The sequence below is a fragment of the Scyliorhinus canicula genome, chromosome 9 (assembly GCF_902713615.1).
Source record: "Scyliorhinus canicula chromosome 9, sScyCan1.1, whole genome shotgun sequence".
NCBI classification, from domain to species: domain Eukaryota; kingdom Metazoa; phylum Chordata; class Chondrichthyes; order Carcharhiniformes; family Scyliorhinidae; genus Scyliorhinus; species Scyliorhinus canicula.
In genome coordinates, this window is record NC_052154.1 from 79454808 (window position 1) to 79471724 (window position 16917).

Sequence of the window (16917 nt, forward strand, 5' to 3'; positions counted from 1 at the left end):
ACTCGGGACACGAATAGAGTATAACAAGAAAAACAAAAGTCAAAAGAAGCACAGCAGAAACGGGACAAACAACAGCAAGAACAAAAGCAACATGAAGCGCGACAAGACCAACAACAATAGCAAGAAGCACAGCAGAAACGAGAACGACAACAGAAAGAACAAAAGCAACCTGAAGCGCGACAAGACAAACAACAAAGTCAGGCACAAAGATAGCGACAACGACAGAGACAGAGACAACAAGAACGGCAACGAAAACAACAAAGTCAGGAACAAAGATAGCGACAACACCAAAGACAGAAACGACAAAAACAGCAACACGAACGGCAACGAAAACAACAAAGTCAGGAACAACGACAGTGCCAACACCAAAGACAGAAACGACAAAAACAGCAACAAGTACGGCAACGAAAACAACAAAAACAGGAACGACAGAAACAACAGCAATGGACCAACGACTTGTACACAATTGTACTACTCGGCACATGAAGGACAATGCCTCAGCGCACTGCAAAACGATGACAAGACTACAAACATGTCATGGGATGACAACGAATCGCACAAACTCACGTCTGCTCCAGAACGAGCAAGCGCACCAGCATCCAAGGCGGATGAGACAATAAATCAACACCACAAGCACAGAAAAAAGTCCATGCCAGTCAACATCAGTGAGGTGACCATGCAAACACCTCGGAATGATGCATTGGGTACTTAAAATAACAAGGAACACCAACAACATTCACAGCGGACTTGCAATATCAATATCACCACGTCATCAACAACAAAAAGAAAAAAAAAAAGCTCTGAACAAATTCATCAAGTTTGGACTCATAAATGTTTTTATTAAGATTGGACATATAACTACATTGGCTTTGTACAATATGCAATAGCACCATCACCTGTATAGATACGCATATCATAAGTAACTGTTTTCTATAATTTTCTTTAACGATGTACAGCAAATATGTAAAGAGAAAAAGGGGGATGTGGTGATCGTAGATTTACTAAATACAAAACAACTGAGCAAACACCAGAGGGAGAGCTATAAATACACCGGGACAGGATGTACAATTTTCTTTAACGATGTACAGAAAATATGTAAAGAGAAAAAGGGGGATGTGGTGATCACAAGTTAACCAGATGCAATACAACTGAGCAAACACTAGAGGGGGCACGGGAGATCCATATAAATAGACGGGGACAGGAAGTGAGGACACACTTCACAGAGGGCAGAACTTGGAGCAGGACAGACACCCACACATACCAGCTAGGAGCACTGAAGGTAACCTTAGGAAACAGCTCTGAAGAGAGAACGAATTCACAATAAAGCATCTTCTCCACAATTGAGACTACGAGCTTTATTAAGACACGAGTAACAACACAGAGGGAACCGTGGTTTATTAAAGTAGTTGAATCACTTGTCAAGAGGAAGAAGGAGGCTAATGTAAAAGATGTAAAAGATGAGACGTGAAGGTTCAGTTAGGGCGCTTGAGAGTTCCAACTGAGCCAGGAAGGACTTAAAGAGAGAGCTAAGAAGAGCCAGGAGGGGACATGAGAAGTCCTTGGCAGGTAGGATCAAGGAAAACACTAAAGCTTTCTATAGGTATGTCAGGAATAAAAGAATGACTAGGGTAAGAGTAGGGCCGGTCAAGGACAGTAGTGGGAAGTTGTGCGTGGCGTCCGAGGAGATAGGAGAGGCGCTAAATGAATATTTTTCGACAGTATTCACAGAGGAAAAAAACAATGTTGTCGAGGAGAATACTGAGACACAGGCTACCAGATGAGACCGGATTGAGGTTCATAAAGAGGAGGTGTTCGCAATTCTGGAAAGTGTGAAAATAAATAAGTCCCCTGGGCCTGATGGGATTTATCCTAGGATTCTCTGGGAAGCTAGTGAGGAGATTGCAGAGGCTTTGGCTTTGATCTTTATATCGTCATTGTCTACAGGAATAGTGCCAGACGACTGGAGGATAGCAAATGTTGTCCCCTTGTTCAAGAAGGGGAGTAGAGACAACCCCGGTAACTATAGGCCAGTGAGCTTTACTTCTGTTGTGGGCAAAGTCTTGGAAAGGACTATAAGAGATAGGATTTATAATCATCTAGAAAGGAATAATTTGATTAGGGATAGTCAACACGGTTTTGTGAATGGTAGGTCGTACCTCACAAACCTTATTGAGTTCTTTGAAAAGGTGGGCAAACAGGTGGACGAAGGTAAAGCAGTTGATGTGGTGTATATGGATTTCAGTAAAGCGTTTGATAAGGTTCCCCACGGTAGGCTATTGCAGAAAATACGGAGGCATGGGATTCAGGGTGATTTAGTGGTTTGGATCAGAAATTGGCTAGCTGTAAGAAGACAGAGGGTGGTGGTTGATGGGAAATGTTCAGCCTGGAGTTCAGTTACTAGTGGTGTACCACAAGGATCTGTTTTGGGGCCACTGCTATTTGTTATTTTTATTAATGACCTGGAGGAGTGTGTAGAAGGATGGGTGAGTAAATTTGCGGATGACACTAAAGTCGGTGGAGTTATGGACAGTGAAGAAGGATGTTGCAGGTTACAGAGGATATAGATAAGCTGCAGAGCTGGGCAAATGGAGTTTAATGCAGAAAAGTGTGAGGTGATTTATTTTGGAAGGAGCAACAGGAATAGAGAGTATTGGGCGAATGGTAAGATTCTTGGTAGTGTGGATGAGCAGAGAGATCTTGGTGTCCATGTATATAGATCCCTGAAAGTTGCCACCCAGGTTGATAGGGTTGTTAAAAAGGCGTACGGTGTGTTAGCTTTTATTGGTAGAGGGATTGAGTTTCGGAGCCATGAGGCCATGTTGCAGCTGTACAAAACTCTGGTGCGGCCGCATTTAGAGTATTGCGTGCAGTTCTGGTGACCGAATTATAGGAAGGATGTGGAAGCATTGGAAAGGGTGTAGATGAGATTTACCAGGATGTTGCCTGGTATGGAGGGAAGATCTTATGAGAAAAGGCTGAGGGACTTGAGGCTGTTTTCATTAGAGAGAAGAAGGTTAAGAGGTGACTTAATAGAGGCATACAAGATGATCAGAGGATTAGATAGGGTGGACAGTGAGAGCTTTTTTCCTCGGATGGTGATGGCTAGCACGAGGGGACATAGCTTTAAATTGAGGGGAGATAGATATAGGACAGATGTCAGAGGTAGGTTCTTTACTCAGAGAGTAGTAGGGGCGTGGAATGCCCTGCCTGCAACAGTAGTGGACTCGCCAACATTAAGGGCATTTAAATGGTCATTGGATAAACATATGGATGATAATAGAATAGTGTAGATGGGCTTTAGATTGGTTTCACAAATCGGCGCAACATTGAGGGCCGAAGGGTCTGTACTCCGCTGTAATGTTTTATTGTTCCTATTGTTGATCCTTAGTGATTAGCATTTTCATGCCTCTTAATTACATTCTGCATGCTTTTGGATTGCCTCTATACATCATAAATGCACAATTGATGAAGAATGACATTACCCACCGCTATGAGCATTAGTTGATGAATCACCGTAGTCAGCTTCATCTCCTAAAATAAGTTTAAATAAAGACATTTTAATCAACAACAGCCACTGGTTTAAAATCCCTGCAAGCTAATTTTGAAAAGAGTATCTTACTTACAACAAAAGGCTGCATTGCGTTTCGAGTCACTGGCAAAACCCACTGGAGGAAGAAACATTAATTACTCTTTATTCTGTCTGACATAATATGAACTATGTCTGCAAGTAAAACTTAACAATATAAATAGGTTCACAATCAAATGGTTGTTAGTTGCTTATAGAAAACTCCACACAATCAACAACATGCACTCGCAGTCAAATAAAATACACATATTACATTACATTACAAGCAACTCTGAGATCACTTGCAGATAACGCAACCTATTCCATAAATGATCACAAGCTGCTGACATGTTCTTTGGTTAATTGTTTCACCAATCCTGTCAGCCCAATTGCAAATCCAAGCTGTTATTTTTCACTATATTAGAGCTACCGTAGAATTTGTTTCTAAATCAATGAGACCATTTTCTTTTTTAAAGAGTTTAAATGTTATTTAACCCATATAAAATTGATAATAATATCTGTTTAGCTAATACTTTTGATTTTTTTGGTTAGAAATTGCAGTGGTTATAATTGCAGTGGAGTGTAATGCATTCAAATTACACTATTTTATCTTTTTTTGCTGAGATGTTAACCCATTTAGAATATCGAGAATTAACTTGTCCCTGCACAACTCAAATTCTACGACCACTATTTTACAATATTGTAAGCATAATATCTGCCAATGAGTTTGGGGACAATATTCAGAGAAATATGTATTCATGAAGTTGTTAAAACTAAAATTTCTCTGAATAATTCTCCCATTCTTCTGATGCACATAGTTTGCGCTGATTCCACAAATGTCAGCAGTCCTTCATCCAAATGACCATTCTTTAAGTGTGGTCGATTGAATGTTTACAAACTATCAATAATGAAAAATCATAGCCAAGTTCTGTGGTGGCCTTACTTGATGTCTAGGTTTCACTAGAACTGATCCAATATAATGTCCCCGTATCAGAAACCTTTATTGTCCCTGCCATCTCCTTCGGCAGACTTCCACTGCAGTGGCTTAAATCTGCTCATGGTCAGTGCTCCTCTGCATTGCTATATTACATAGCATGTAAAGCATTAAGAAGATTTTACGGAAATTGAAGATTCATTTTGCAGTTTAAGTTAAACTTTAAGTGGTTTCAGGCCCTAAGCTGAAATCAGTCCACAGTCAAGTCGGGTGTCAGTTATCTCATTCAAACAAATGAGGCACTAATGATGAATCAAAATAAATCTTGATGTGTCAATGCAGGAAAGTTTCCTGTCAAGGGAATAATAAGATTTTGGGCACTGATTACAAGCTGTCCATTTCTAATTAGCATTTGCCATTGTACTGTGGCTAGGTGCCTACAGTTGAAATAATAATAATCTTTATTGTCGCAAGTAGGTTTGCATTAACACTGCAATGAAGTTACTGTGAAAAGCCCCTAGTCGCCACATTCAGGCGCCATTCCGGGAGAATTCAGAATGTCCAATTCACCTAACGGCAAGGGCTGGATTCTCCGTGAGGTGATGCTGAAATCACGAAACGCGATGAGCCAGAGAATTGGCTCCGACGCCGAAATTGGGCCTGACGCTGGTTTCACGCTGAATAGGCATTCTCCGGACCCCCGAAAATGACAAAATCATGGCGCTCGCCAAGCGACCTGGAAGTACAGTATGCATCTCATTATTAGTTCTGACGACCGATTCTCCGGGGCCTGTGATTCAGAACCTCAGATGGGCCCAATTCCCGACGGCGTGTTTCTAATGTGGTACAGAAAATCGTGAACCTGGCGTGTTGGCTGAGAGAGGAGGTAGGAGGTGGAGTGGGGGGACTGAGGGCTTCCGGATCAGACACTGCCCATGCTTCCTGCGGGGGGGGGGGGGGGGGGGGGGGGGGCCTTGCCAGGGCCGGGGGAGAGGTGGGTGGGGTTACTAATCCAGCAACCCCACCCAACACTAAGGGCAATTTTGAATGGCCAATCCACCTAACCTGCACATCTTTGGACTGTGGGAGGAAACCGGAGCACCCGGAGGAAAGCCATGCAGAGACGGGGAGAACGTGCAGACTCTGCACAGACAGTGACCCAAGCCGGGAATTGAACCTGGGACTCTGGCGCTGTGAAGCAACGTTGCTAACCACTATGCTACTGTGCTGCCTTTGAACAATAGCGGCCATGGAGCACAGGGAGTGGCCCATCTCCATCTGGGACTGCAACACATCACTCTGCGACTGTGCCACCACCCTGAGTGTCTGTGTCACATCAGCCAGTGAGTGGGCCACGTCTCTCAGGGTGTGGGTCACATCTCCTAGTGACTGGGTGATGTCACTCTGGGACTGGATCACCTCCCTCTGTGCCTGCACGACGCAGGCCTGCGCCTGGACACTGCCGCCAACGCTCTCATCAATGGCCTGCTGTGACTGGGCCACACTGAGGAGCATCGCTGCAATCTCCAGGTGGCTCTGGCACATGGTTGCCTGTGACTTGGCTACCTTGCCCTGGACCACAGCCCCCGCTTGCACAAAATTCCCCAGGCCTTGTACATGCTAACCCTTTACAAACTTTTACCGAGGGCAACACACCTCCGAGACCCTGGAGAAGGTCTTGGGGATGGAACATTTCCTTCACAGGCATAACATACCAGTTGTGGGGAAGGACAGAGAATGGGTGCTGGAAGCACAGCTAGGGCTGGGCGAAATCATGGAGTGCATCCAACCCCATGCAATCAAGGAAAGCGCCAAGACCGTATGGGTTCTCAGTAGACTTTTACAAAGAATTCTCAGCAGCACTGGCCCTGCACTTGCGGAAGATGACTCACAGTCGAAGGGTGCCTGACGCCCACACTGGCACATGCTTCAATCTCGCTAATCCCCAAGAAGGACAAGGAGCCAGTGGAGTGTGGATGACACAGACCCATCTCTCTCTTAAATACTGACACGAAAATTTTAGTGAAAGCACTGGCGAGGCGACTAGAGAGTTGCCTGCCAGAAGTGATCGCGGAAGATCAGACGGGGTTCGTTAAGGGCAGACAACTAACAGTGAACATTGGACGCCTGCTGAACGTAAGAAAAACCCCATCCGGGGAGAGGACATCAGAGGTGATTGTCTCCCGAGTCGCTGAGAAAGCCTTCGATCGAGTAGAATGGAGGTACCTCATGGATGTGCTTGAATGATTTGGGTATGGGGCAGAGTTTACAACACTAGCCATGACCATCGATTCTCCTCACACGCTTCTGGCATAGCCTTTTTCCAATCCATAAGAACATCACTGGATTTTTGCTGCAAGGGAGGTGATGGAACCATCAATTCACCAGACACGTGTTTTCCAATATGAATATAGGCATTAATCTACTTACTACAGAGCCAGCCTGTTACCCGTTGATGAACTCTCGGTGAACTGCAGGCTGACTCTGGACAAGGGTATTTATACAGCAGCACAAGGGGGAGGAGTCATGGGAGGAGCCAAGGGTGGAGCCCTGTACAAGCTCCTGAGCATTCCCAGAGCTACTCCCCCTAGTGGTCGTATACGCTACTGCGCTTACAAAGATACAGTGTGAATTACCATGTTACATTCACCACATTCACCCCCTGCAAAAAAATCAAGTCCGGCGGGGGTGGTGGTTTACAAAGTCAGTCTGTCCGGTGGTCGAACTGTCCGCTGTGATCTGCGGAGCACCAGGGTTGCAGCCTCTTGCGGTGGCTGGATGGGTGTTGTGTGCTGGGGTACGATGGCGGACTCTAGGGAGGGTTGTATCCGAGCTTCATACTCTCCTGGTTCGACCGGGGACGCTGGGGGCTGGCCGGCGCAGGTGCGCTGAACTGGTGGAGCGAGCTCGTGGGCTCGGGAGCACGAGGGGGCGGCAGCATGGGGTGTAGGGTGAGAGGTCCTTCTGTGGGGGTAAAGGGCGCGCTGGATCCGGCGGGTGCCAGATCCCAGAGGGACACAATGTCCTGACGGCCGTCAGGGAACTCGACGAATGCGTAGTGGGGGTTGGAGTAGAGCAGGCGCACCTTTTCAACAAGGGGGTCGGTTTTGTGTGCCCTGACGTGTTTCCTCAGAAGTATGGGGCCCTGTGTCCTCAGCCATGCCAGAAGTGAGACCCCCGTGGTCGTGCCCCTGGAAAAAATGAAGAGCCTCTCGTGAGGGGTCTGATTGGTCGCTGTGCACAAAAGGGACCTAATAGTGTGGAGCGCGTCTGGGAGGACTTCCTGCCACTGGGAGACTTGGAGCTTTCTAGACCGGAGGCTCAGTAGGATGGTCTTCCAGACCGTCGCGTTCTCCCTCTCCACCTGCCCGTTCCCCCTGGGGTTGTAGCTGGTAGTCCTGCTCGAGGCAATGCCCTTGTCGAGCAGGTACTGACGCAGCTCGCCGCTCATGAAGGGCGAACCCCGGTCGTTGTGTACGTAGCTGAGGAAACCAAACAGGGTGAAGATGCGATGCAAGGCCCTAATAACTGTGTGGGAGGTCATGTCGGGGGACGGGATAGCAAATGGGAAACGGGAGAACTCATCTACGACGTTTAGAAAGTAAACGTTCTTGTTAGTTGAGGGGAGTGGCCCTTTGAAATCAATCGCGAGGCGTTTAAAGGGCCTAGAAGCCTTGACCAGGTGGGCCCTGTCTGGTCTATAGAAGTGCGGTTTGCACTCTGCACAGATCGGGCAGTCCCTGGTGACCGCTTTTACCTCCTCTTTGGAGAAAGGCAGGTTTCGAGCTCTGATGTAGTGGGCGAGCCGGGTGACCCCCGGGTGGCAGAGGTCATTGTGGATGACTTTCAATCGGTCAATCTGCACGCTGGCGCATGTCCCGCGGGATAGGGCATCCGGAGGCTCGTTGAGCTTCCCGGGTCGATACTTAATATCGTAATTGTAGGTGGAGAGTTCGATCCTCCACCTCAGAATTTTGTGGTTTTTAATTTTGCCCCTTTGCGAGTTGTCAAACATGAAGGCAACCGATCTTTGGTCGGTGATGAGGGTGAACCTCCTACCTGCGAGGTAGTGCCTCCAGTAACGAATAGCCTCCACAATGGCTTGTGCTTCTTTCTCGACTGAGGAGTATCGGAGTTCTGAAGCGGAGAGGGTACGGGAGAAAAATGAGGCTGGTCTCCCTGCCTGATATAGTGTGGCTGAAAGAGCTACCTCTGAGGCGTCGCTCTCAACCTGGAATGGAGTGGATTCATCCACCGCCCACATGACCGCTTCGTCCTCCTTGATGCCGTCGAAGGCCTGGCGTGCCTCGGCTGACAGGGAAAATCGTGTGGCCCTAAAGAGTGGGCGGGCTTTGTCCGTATATTGAGGGACCCACTGGGCGTAGTAGGAGAAGAAGCCCAAGCACCGTTTGAGGGCCTTGGGGCAATGGGGGAGGGGGAGTTCTAAGAGGGGGCGCATACGGTCCGGGTCTGGGCCCAGTACTCCGTTTTCCACAACATAGCCGAGTATGGCTGGTCTGGTTGTGCGGAAAACGCATTTCTCCTTGTTATACGTGGGATTCAGTTTCTGTGCCGTCTGGAGAAAACGGTGGAGGTTGGCGTCGTGGTCCTGCTGGTCATAGCCGCAGATGGTCACATTGTCCAAGTACGGAAACGTGGCCCGCAGCCCCTACTGGTCCACCATTCGGTCCATTGCTCGTTGGAACACCGAGACCCCATTAGTGACGCCGAAAGGGACCCGGAGGAAATGGAAGAGGCGGCCATCAGCCTCGAATGCCGTGTCGTGGCGGTCCTCCGGGCGGATTGGGAGCCGGTGGTATGCAGACTTCAGGTCCACCGTGGAAAAGAGCCGGTACTGGGCGATCTGGTTTACCATGTCTGCAATCCTAGGGAGGGTATACGCGTCGAGGAGCGTAAATCTATTTATGGTCTGACTATAGTCGACAACCATGCGGAATTTTTCCCCGGTCTTAACGACCACCACCTGAGCTCTCCAGGGACTGGCCTCTATAATCCCCTCACTGAGAAGCCTTCGGACCTCTGTTCTGATAAATACCCTATCCTTCAGGCTGTACCGCCTGCTACGAGTGGCTACGGGTTTACAGTCCTTTGTGAGATTGGTGAAGAGAGGAGGGGGGGGGATTTGCAGCGTAGCGAGGCTGCAGATAGTGAGTGGGGGCAGGGGCCCTCCGAAGATGAGGGTGAGGCTCTTAAGGTTACATTGAAAGTCTAGGCCTAATAAGAGTGGCGCGCAGAGGTCGGGCAAAACGTAGAGTTTGAATTTTGAGTAGCTAGTGCCTCGGATTGTGAGTGTCGCGGCGGTGCGTCCCTGGATCTGGACCGAATGGGAGCCTGAAGCGAGCGAGATAGTTTGCCGCACGGGGAAAACGGGGAGCGAACAACGTCTTACCAGGTCTGGATGTATGAAGCTCTCAGTGCTCCCGGAGTCGAAGAGGCATGGCGTTTTGTACCCGTTGATTTGGACCTCTGCCATCGAATTTCGCAGATGCTTCGGGCGTGATTGGTCCAGAGTGACTGCGCTGAGTTGCGGGTAGTCGGCGGCTCGATCAGCTGTGCTGGAGTGGCCCCATGATGACTGCCCTCTGAGTTCATAGTCGTACTCTTCCGATGAGTTGTGCGAGCGTGGAGATGCAGGTCGGGCCCGTGGATCGCATGTGGCGGGCGGCGAGGAAGATGGCGTCCAAGATGGCGGCGCCCATGAGTCGCACGTGGCTGGCCGCATGGTGGAGGTTTGCCAAGATGGCGGCCCCCATGGATCGCACGTGGCGGGAGGGGGCGGAGTCGGGGCATAGGCCACAGCGTTTCGGGCCTGCGGGTGTGGGGAGCGATTACTTTGTGCCGCTGGGGAGTTGGAAGCTGGGGCCCTTTTAGCAAGGCACACTCTTGCGTAGTGGCCTTTCCGCCCGCAGCTGCTGCAGGTCGCGTTGCGGGCCGGGCAGTGCTGCCACGGGTGCTGATTCTGGCCGCAGAAATGGCAGGCTGGAGCAGTATAGTGGCTGGCTGGAGCAGCATAGTGGCTGGCTGGGGCAGCATGGTGGCTGGGCGGCCGCGTAGCACAGGCCTGGGGGAGTCGCTGGTCGGGGGCCCATGATTGGGTCGCGGGGTCCGCGGGGAACGAGTTAAGGCCACGGAAGGAGACCTCCATCGTGGTCGCAGCTTCCACAGTTGTTTCTAAGTCTTTGGCCCCCTTTTCCAGCAGTCGTTGGCGCACATAATTAGACCTGAGGCCCGCTACAAAAACATCGCGTACAGCAAGTTCTCTGAGTTCAACCGCGGTAACTGCTTGATAATTACAGTCATTTGACAAATTATTGAGTTCCCTTAAAAATTCGGCGAGTGATTCTGTAGGCCACTGGCGGCGAGTCGTGGACACATGGCGTGCGTAAACTTCGTTAATGGGCCTTACATATGTCTTATCGAGTACCGCTAGCGCTGCAGTATATGAACCGGCCGAGTTTAGTTGCGTAGAGATTCGGTGGCTCACCCTTGCGTGCAGTAGACTTAACTTCTGTTCCTCTGTCGTTTCGGCTGTGCTCGCTTCTGCCAGGTAGGCCTTAAAGCACCGCAGCCAGTGGGAGAAGATTTCTTTTGCCTCTGCATCCTGCGGGTCGAGTTCCAGGCGTCCAGGCTTGAGAGCCGATTCCATGATCGATCTTGACTGTTCTTAAGTAGATTAAATTGATGGAACCATCAATTCACCAGACACGTGTTTTCCGATATGAATATAGGCTTTAATCTACTTACTACAGAGCCAGCCTGTTACCCGTTGATGAACTCTCGGTGAACTGCAGGCTGATTCTGGACAAGGGTATTTATACAGCAGCACAAGGGGGAGGAGTCTTGGGCGGAGCCAAGGGTGGAGCCCTGTACAAGCTCCTGAGCATTCCCAGAGCTACTCCCACTAGTGGTCGGATAACGGTACTGCGCTTCCAAAGATACAGTGTGAATTACCATGTTACATTCACCACAGGAGGTAAAGGTTAATGGGAGGGAGGTGAGAGGCATCTGCTGACCCTTGGAGCTGAGATGAATAGAATTAGAATCAAAGACTTGCATTTACATAATGCCTTTCATAACCTCAAAATGTCCCAATGTACTTTACAGCTGATGAGGTGCTTTTGAAGTTTTGTCAATGCTGTAATGAAGGAAATGCGGTAGCAAATTTATGCACCACCAGCTCCTATAAATAACAATGAGGTGATGTTTGTCTGCTGATGTTGATTCAGGTATAACTATTGGATGAAGGGACCGAAGGTATGGTTGGGAAATTTGCTGACAACATAAAGATGGTTGAGAAAGTAAATTGTGAAGAGGACATAAGGCGGTTACAAAGGGATGGGCTATTTGAGTGACAGAAGTCTAGCAAATGGAGTATAATATGAGCAAACGTGAAATAAAAAAGCTCAATGTTGAAATGATGGGAGCTCTGAAGTACACCAGATCTTGGTGTCCAAGTGCATAAATCACAAAAGGCTATTATATAGGCATAGCAGCTCACTAGGAAAGCTTCCCTTCGAGAGAAGAGAGCACCTGACCTGCAAGGTACAGTCTACTGGGAGCTGAGGATAAAGGGAACTCGAGGTTCAGGGCCCACACAGACGTGCGAGGGGTCAGAGCCCACACAGATGTGCGAGGGGACAGGGCCCACACAGACGTGCGAGGGGTCAGAGCCCACACAGACGTGCAACGGGTCAGAGGCCACACAGGTGTTCGAGGGGACAGGGCCCACACAGACGTGCGAGGGTCAGGGCCCACACAGATGTGCAAGGGGACAGGGTCCATACAGATGTGCGAGGGGACAGGGCCCAGACAGACGTGGGAGGGGCAGGGCCCACACAGACGTGCGAGGGGACAGGGCCCACACAGATGTTCGAGGGGACAGGACCCACACAGACGTGCGAGGGTCAGGGCCCACACAGATGTGCAAGGGGACAGGGTCCATACAGACGTACGAGGGGACAGGGCCCACACAGACGTGCGAGGGGTCGTCCTTGTCGGGCTCAGGTGCTGTTCAAATGACGCGCTTGGTTTGAGAAAAGAAAATCAACAGTGACATCACAAGAAGGCAGTAAGCTGATTGGTTGGTGAATAACTGATATTAGGGCCTGTGTCTAAATAGCTGAAACTTAAATAACGGAAAGAACATAACAATTAGGGAATGAAGCTTGGAGGATAATGGAGAAGTGAATCTGAAAGTAGAACCAGGAAATGAAAAGAGTTGATTTGGTGAGTACATTTATATATTCTATAATAACAAGGAGCAGAGAAGAAGGACCTTAGTTAATACTAGTTAATATTATTTGATATTAAAAGGATAAATTTAATTTCCAGGGTGAAACATGGCAGAAGAGCTCCAAGACGTGGTCTGTTCTTCTTGCTCCATGTGGGAGACTAGGAAAGTTTCCAGTTCCCAGGACCAGCATGTGTCTCCAGCTGCAGCTCCTGGAAGCCTGGGTTTCAGAGCTGGAGCAGCGGATGGGGACACTGAGGAGCATCCGCGAGGCAGAGGGTACCGTGGATAGCACGTATAGAGAGGTGGCCACACCCCAGGCTCAGACTTCACAGGCAGAAGGAAATTAGTTAACACCAGGCTGGGCAAGAAAGCTAGACAGGCAGTGCAGGAATCTTTTGTGGCCATCCCCCTGCTCAATATACTGCTTTGGATACTGTTGAGGGATACCTCTCAGAGAAAAACAGCAACAACCAAATTTATTGCACCACGGTTGGTTCTGCTGTAAAGGGAAGGAGTAAAAAGTGTGGAAATGCAATAGTTATAGGGAATTCAATGTAAGGGGAATAGATAGGCTTTTCTGTGGCCGCAAACGAGACTCCAGGATGTTATGTTGTCTCCCTGGTACTCCGGCCGAGGACGTCTCGGAGCGGTTGCAGCACAAATAATAATAATAATCTTTAATAATAATCTTTTTTTTTTTTTTTAATAAATTTAGATTACCCAATTATTTTTTCCAATTGAGGGGCAATTTAGCGTGGCCAATCCACCTACTCTGCACATTTTTGGGTTGTGGGGGCGAAACCCACGCAGACACGGGGAGAATGTGCAAACTCCACACGGACAGTGACCCAGAGCCGGGATCGAACCTGGGACCTCAGCGCCGTGAGGCGGTTGTGCTAACCACTAGGCCACCGTGCTGCCCACTTTAATAATAATCTTTAACAATAATCTTTAATAAGAATAAGTAGGCTTATATTAACCCTGCAACCTGCAATGAAATTACTGTGAAAAGACCCTAGTCGCCACATTCCAGTGCCTGTTCGGGTACACAGAGGGAGAATTCAGAATGTCCAAATTACCTAACAGCACGTCTTTCGGGTCTTGTGGGAGGAAACCGGAGCACCCGGAGGAAACCCACACATGTACAGGGAGAAAATGCAGACTCTGCACAGACAGTGACCCAAGTCGGAAATTGAACCTGGGACCCTGGCTTTGTGAAGCAACAGTGCTAACCACTGTGGTACCCTGCCTCCATTCTGGAGGGGGAGGATGAACAGCCAGTGGGCGCGGTACACATAAGTACAAATGACACAGGTAAAAAAGGGTTAAGGTCCGAAAAGCAGAATCTGAGGAGTTAGGAAGAAAGTTGAGGAGTTGGACCTCAAAGGTAGTGATCTCAGGATATATCAGATGAATATGTGGCTGAAGAGATGGTGTGAGGGGCAGGGTTTCAGATTCCTGGAGCATTGGGACCAGTTTTGGGGGAGGTGGGACCTGTACAAACTGGACGGGTTACAGCTAGGCAGGACAGGGACTGAAGCCCTTGCGGGAACCTGCTAGAATGGCTGGGGAGGGTTTAAACATATGGCAGGGGAGTGGAACCTATCTAAGGATTCAGAGCTGGAGGAACTCAAGAACAAGAGAAAAATACAGCACGGAGTACAAGAAAATTGATAGGCAGAGAAACCAAGGGCTTGCATCAGCTAATGATACTGTAAAAAATAATAGGGATGGGACAACGGACATTAAGAGGACTAGCCTTAAGGCTTTGAACCTGAATGCTCGGAGCATTCAAAATAAAATAGACAAATTAGTTGTGCAGATAGATGTAAAGGGGTATAATATAGTAGGGATTACTGCAACATGGCTCCAAGGTGACCAAGGATGGGAACAAAACATTGAGGGTTATTCAGTTTTTAGGAAGGACAGACAGAAAGGAAAAGGTGGTGCTGATTGCTGATTAAAGAAAATATTGACACAATATTGAGGAAAGATAGTAGCACAGACAATGTGGAATCTGTATGGGCTGAGTTAAGTAACACCAAGAGGGAAAAAAAATTGTAGGGGTGATATACAGTGGCCTACATTTGTAACAAACTAGTGGTAATGTGGAAATAACATTAGACAGGAAATCTGAGATGCATGTGATGAAGGAACATCTGTGATTATGGGTGACTAGAATCTGCATATAGATTGGGGGAATCAAATTAGTCACAGTACAATAGTGAGGAATATCTGGAGTGTACACGGGATAGTTTTCTGAGCCAATACACTGAGGAACCAACAAGGGAATAGGCCCTCTTGTACTGGATGTTGTGCAATGAGAAAGGATTAGTTGGCAATCTAGTTGTGAGAGACCCCTTGGGGATGAGTGACCATAATATCATAGAATTCATTATCAAGGTGGGTAGGGAGTGAGGTAATTGATTCTGAAACTTGGGTCTTAATATCAATAAATGTGATTATGATCGTTTGAGGCATGAGTTAGGTACGATGGAGTGGGAAACATTACTGAGAGGAAGGACAGTGGGCAGGCAAAGGCAGGCATTCAAGGAATGAATAGGTGATCTCCAAAAGTTGTTTATTATTATTTGATGCAAGAGTAGAGAGGTAAGTGTGGCCAAACCATAGCTTATAAGGGAAATTAGACATAATATTAGATTCAAAGAAGAGGCATACAAATTATCAAGAAAAAGCAATAGACCTGAGGATTGGGACGAGTTTAAAATTTATCAAAGGCAGACCAAGGGATTGAGTAAGAATGGAAAATACAATATGAAAGTAAGCTAGCGGGGAACATAAAAACTGACTGTGAAAGTTTCTATAGGTATGTAAAGAGAAAAAGATTGATAAAAACAAATGTAGGCCCTTTACAGTCAGAAACAGGGAAATTCATAACGGGGGACAACAAAATTGCTGAGTAACTAAATTTGTACTTTACTTCTTGTTTTCACAAAGGAAGACATGAATAATGTACCGGAAGTTCTGAGAAACATAAGTTTTAGTGAGGAGCCGAAGGAAATTAATATTACTAGATAAATGGTTTTGGGGAAATTAATTTTGATTGGAGATGGATAAATCTCCAGAGCCTGATAATCTTCATCCCAGAGTACTTAACAAAGTGGCCCTAGAAATAGTAGATCCATTGGTGGCCATCTTCCAAAATTCTTTAGACTCTGAAATGGTTCCTACAAATTGGAGGATAGCTTATATAACCCTACTATTCAAAAAGGGAGGTGGAGAGAAAACAGGGTACTATAGACCAATGAGCCTAACATCGGTAGTAGGGAAGTTGTTAGAGTCCATTATCAAGGATTTCAGAGCACAGCATTTGTAAAGCAGTGGTATAATCAGACAAAGTCAGCATGGATTTACAAAAGGGAAATCATGCTTGACAAATCTACTGGAATTCTTTGAAGATGTCAACCGGGTGGATGTGGTTTATTTAGACTTTCAGAAGACTTTTACAAGGCCGGCACGATGGCACAGTGGTTAGCACTGCTGCCTTACAGGGACTCGGGTTCAATTCCGGCCTTGGGTCATTATCTGTGTAGAGTTTGCACATTCTCCCCATGTCTGTGTGGGTTTCCTCCGGGTGCTCCGGTTTCCTCCCACAATCCAAAGATGTGCAGGTTAGGTGGATTGGCCATGTTAAAATTGATCTGTAGGTTAGGTGTGGTTACAGGGATATTGCGGGGAGTGAACAAAGAACAAACAACATTACGACACAGGAACAGGCCCTTCGGCCCTCCAAGCCTGTGCTGGTCATGATACCACACTTGGCCAAAACCCTCAACACTTCCTAGTGCCGTATCTCTATACCCATCCTATCCACGTATTTGATGAGATGCCTTTTGAACACCGTTAATGTATCTGCTTTCACAATCTTCCTTACAGCGCATTCCAGGCACTCACCACCCTATGTGTAAAATGCTTGCATGGCACATCTCCTCTAAATTATGCCTCACGGACCTTAAACCTATGTCCCCTAATGACTGACCCCCCATCCTGGGAAAGAGTGCCTGCCCATCCAGTCTATCCATGCCCCTCATAATCTTGCAAATCTCTATCAGGACGCCCCTCAACCTCCAGACCAGGCATCATCCTGGTAAACCTCCTCTTTACACTTGATGCCCCATCCAATGAAGGCAAGCATTCCATATG

At 47.7% G+C, this 16917-nt stretch overlaps 1 protein-coding gene across 2 annotated transcripts in view; it reads right to left on the minus strand.

Moving 5' to 3' along the window:
* Nucleotides 1–16917, minus strand: part of LOC119971461 (diacylglycerol O-acyltransferase 1-like) — a 423136-nt gene that overhangs the window by 73661 nt on the left and 332558 nt on the right. For both annotated transcript variants that reach the window (XM_038807022.1, XM_038807020.1), the window contains 2 exons: nucleotides 3624–3665; nucleotides 3487–3531 (listed from right to left, as the gene is read on the minus strand). In XM_038807022.1, the coding sequence (XP_038662950.1) occupies nucleotides 3487–3531; nucleotides 3624–3665 (87 nt within the window). The remainder of the gene's footprint in view (nucleotides 1–3486; nucleotides 3532–3623; nucleotides 3666–16917) is intronic.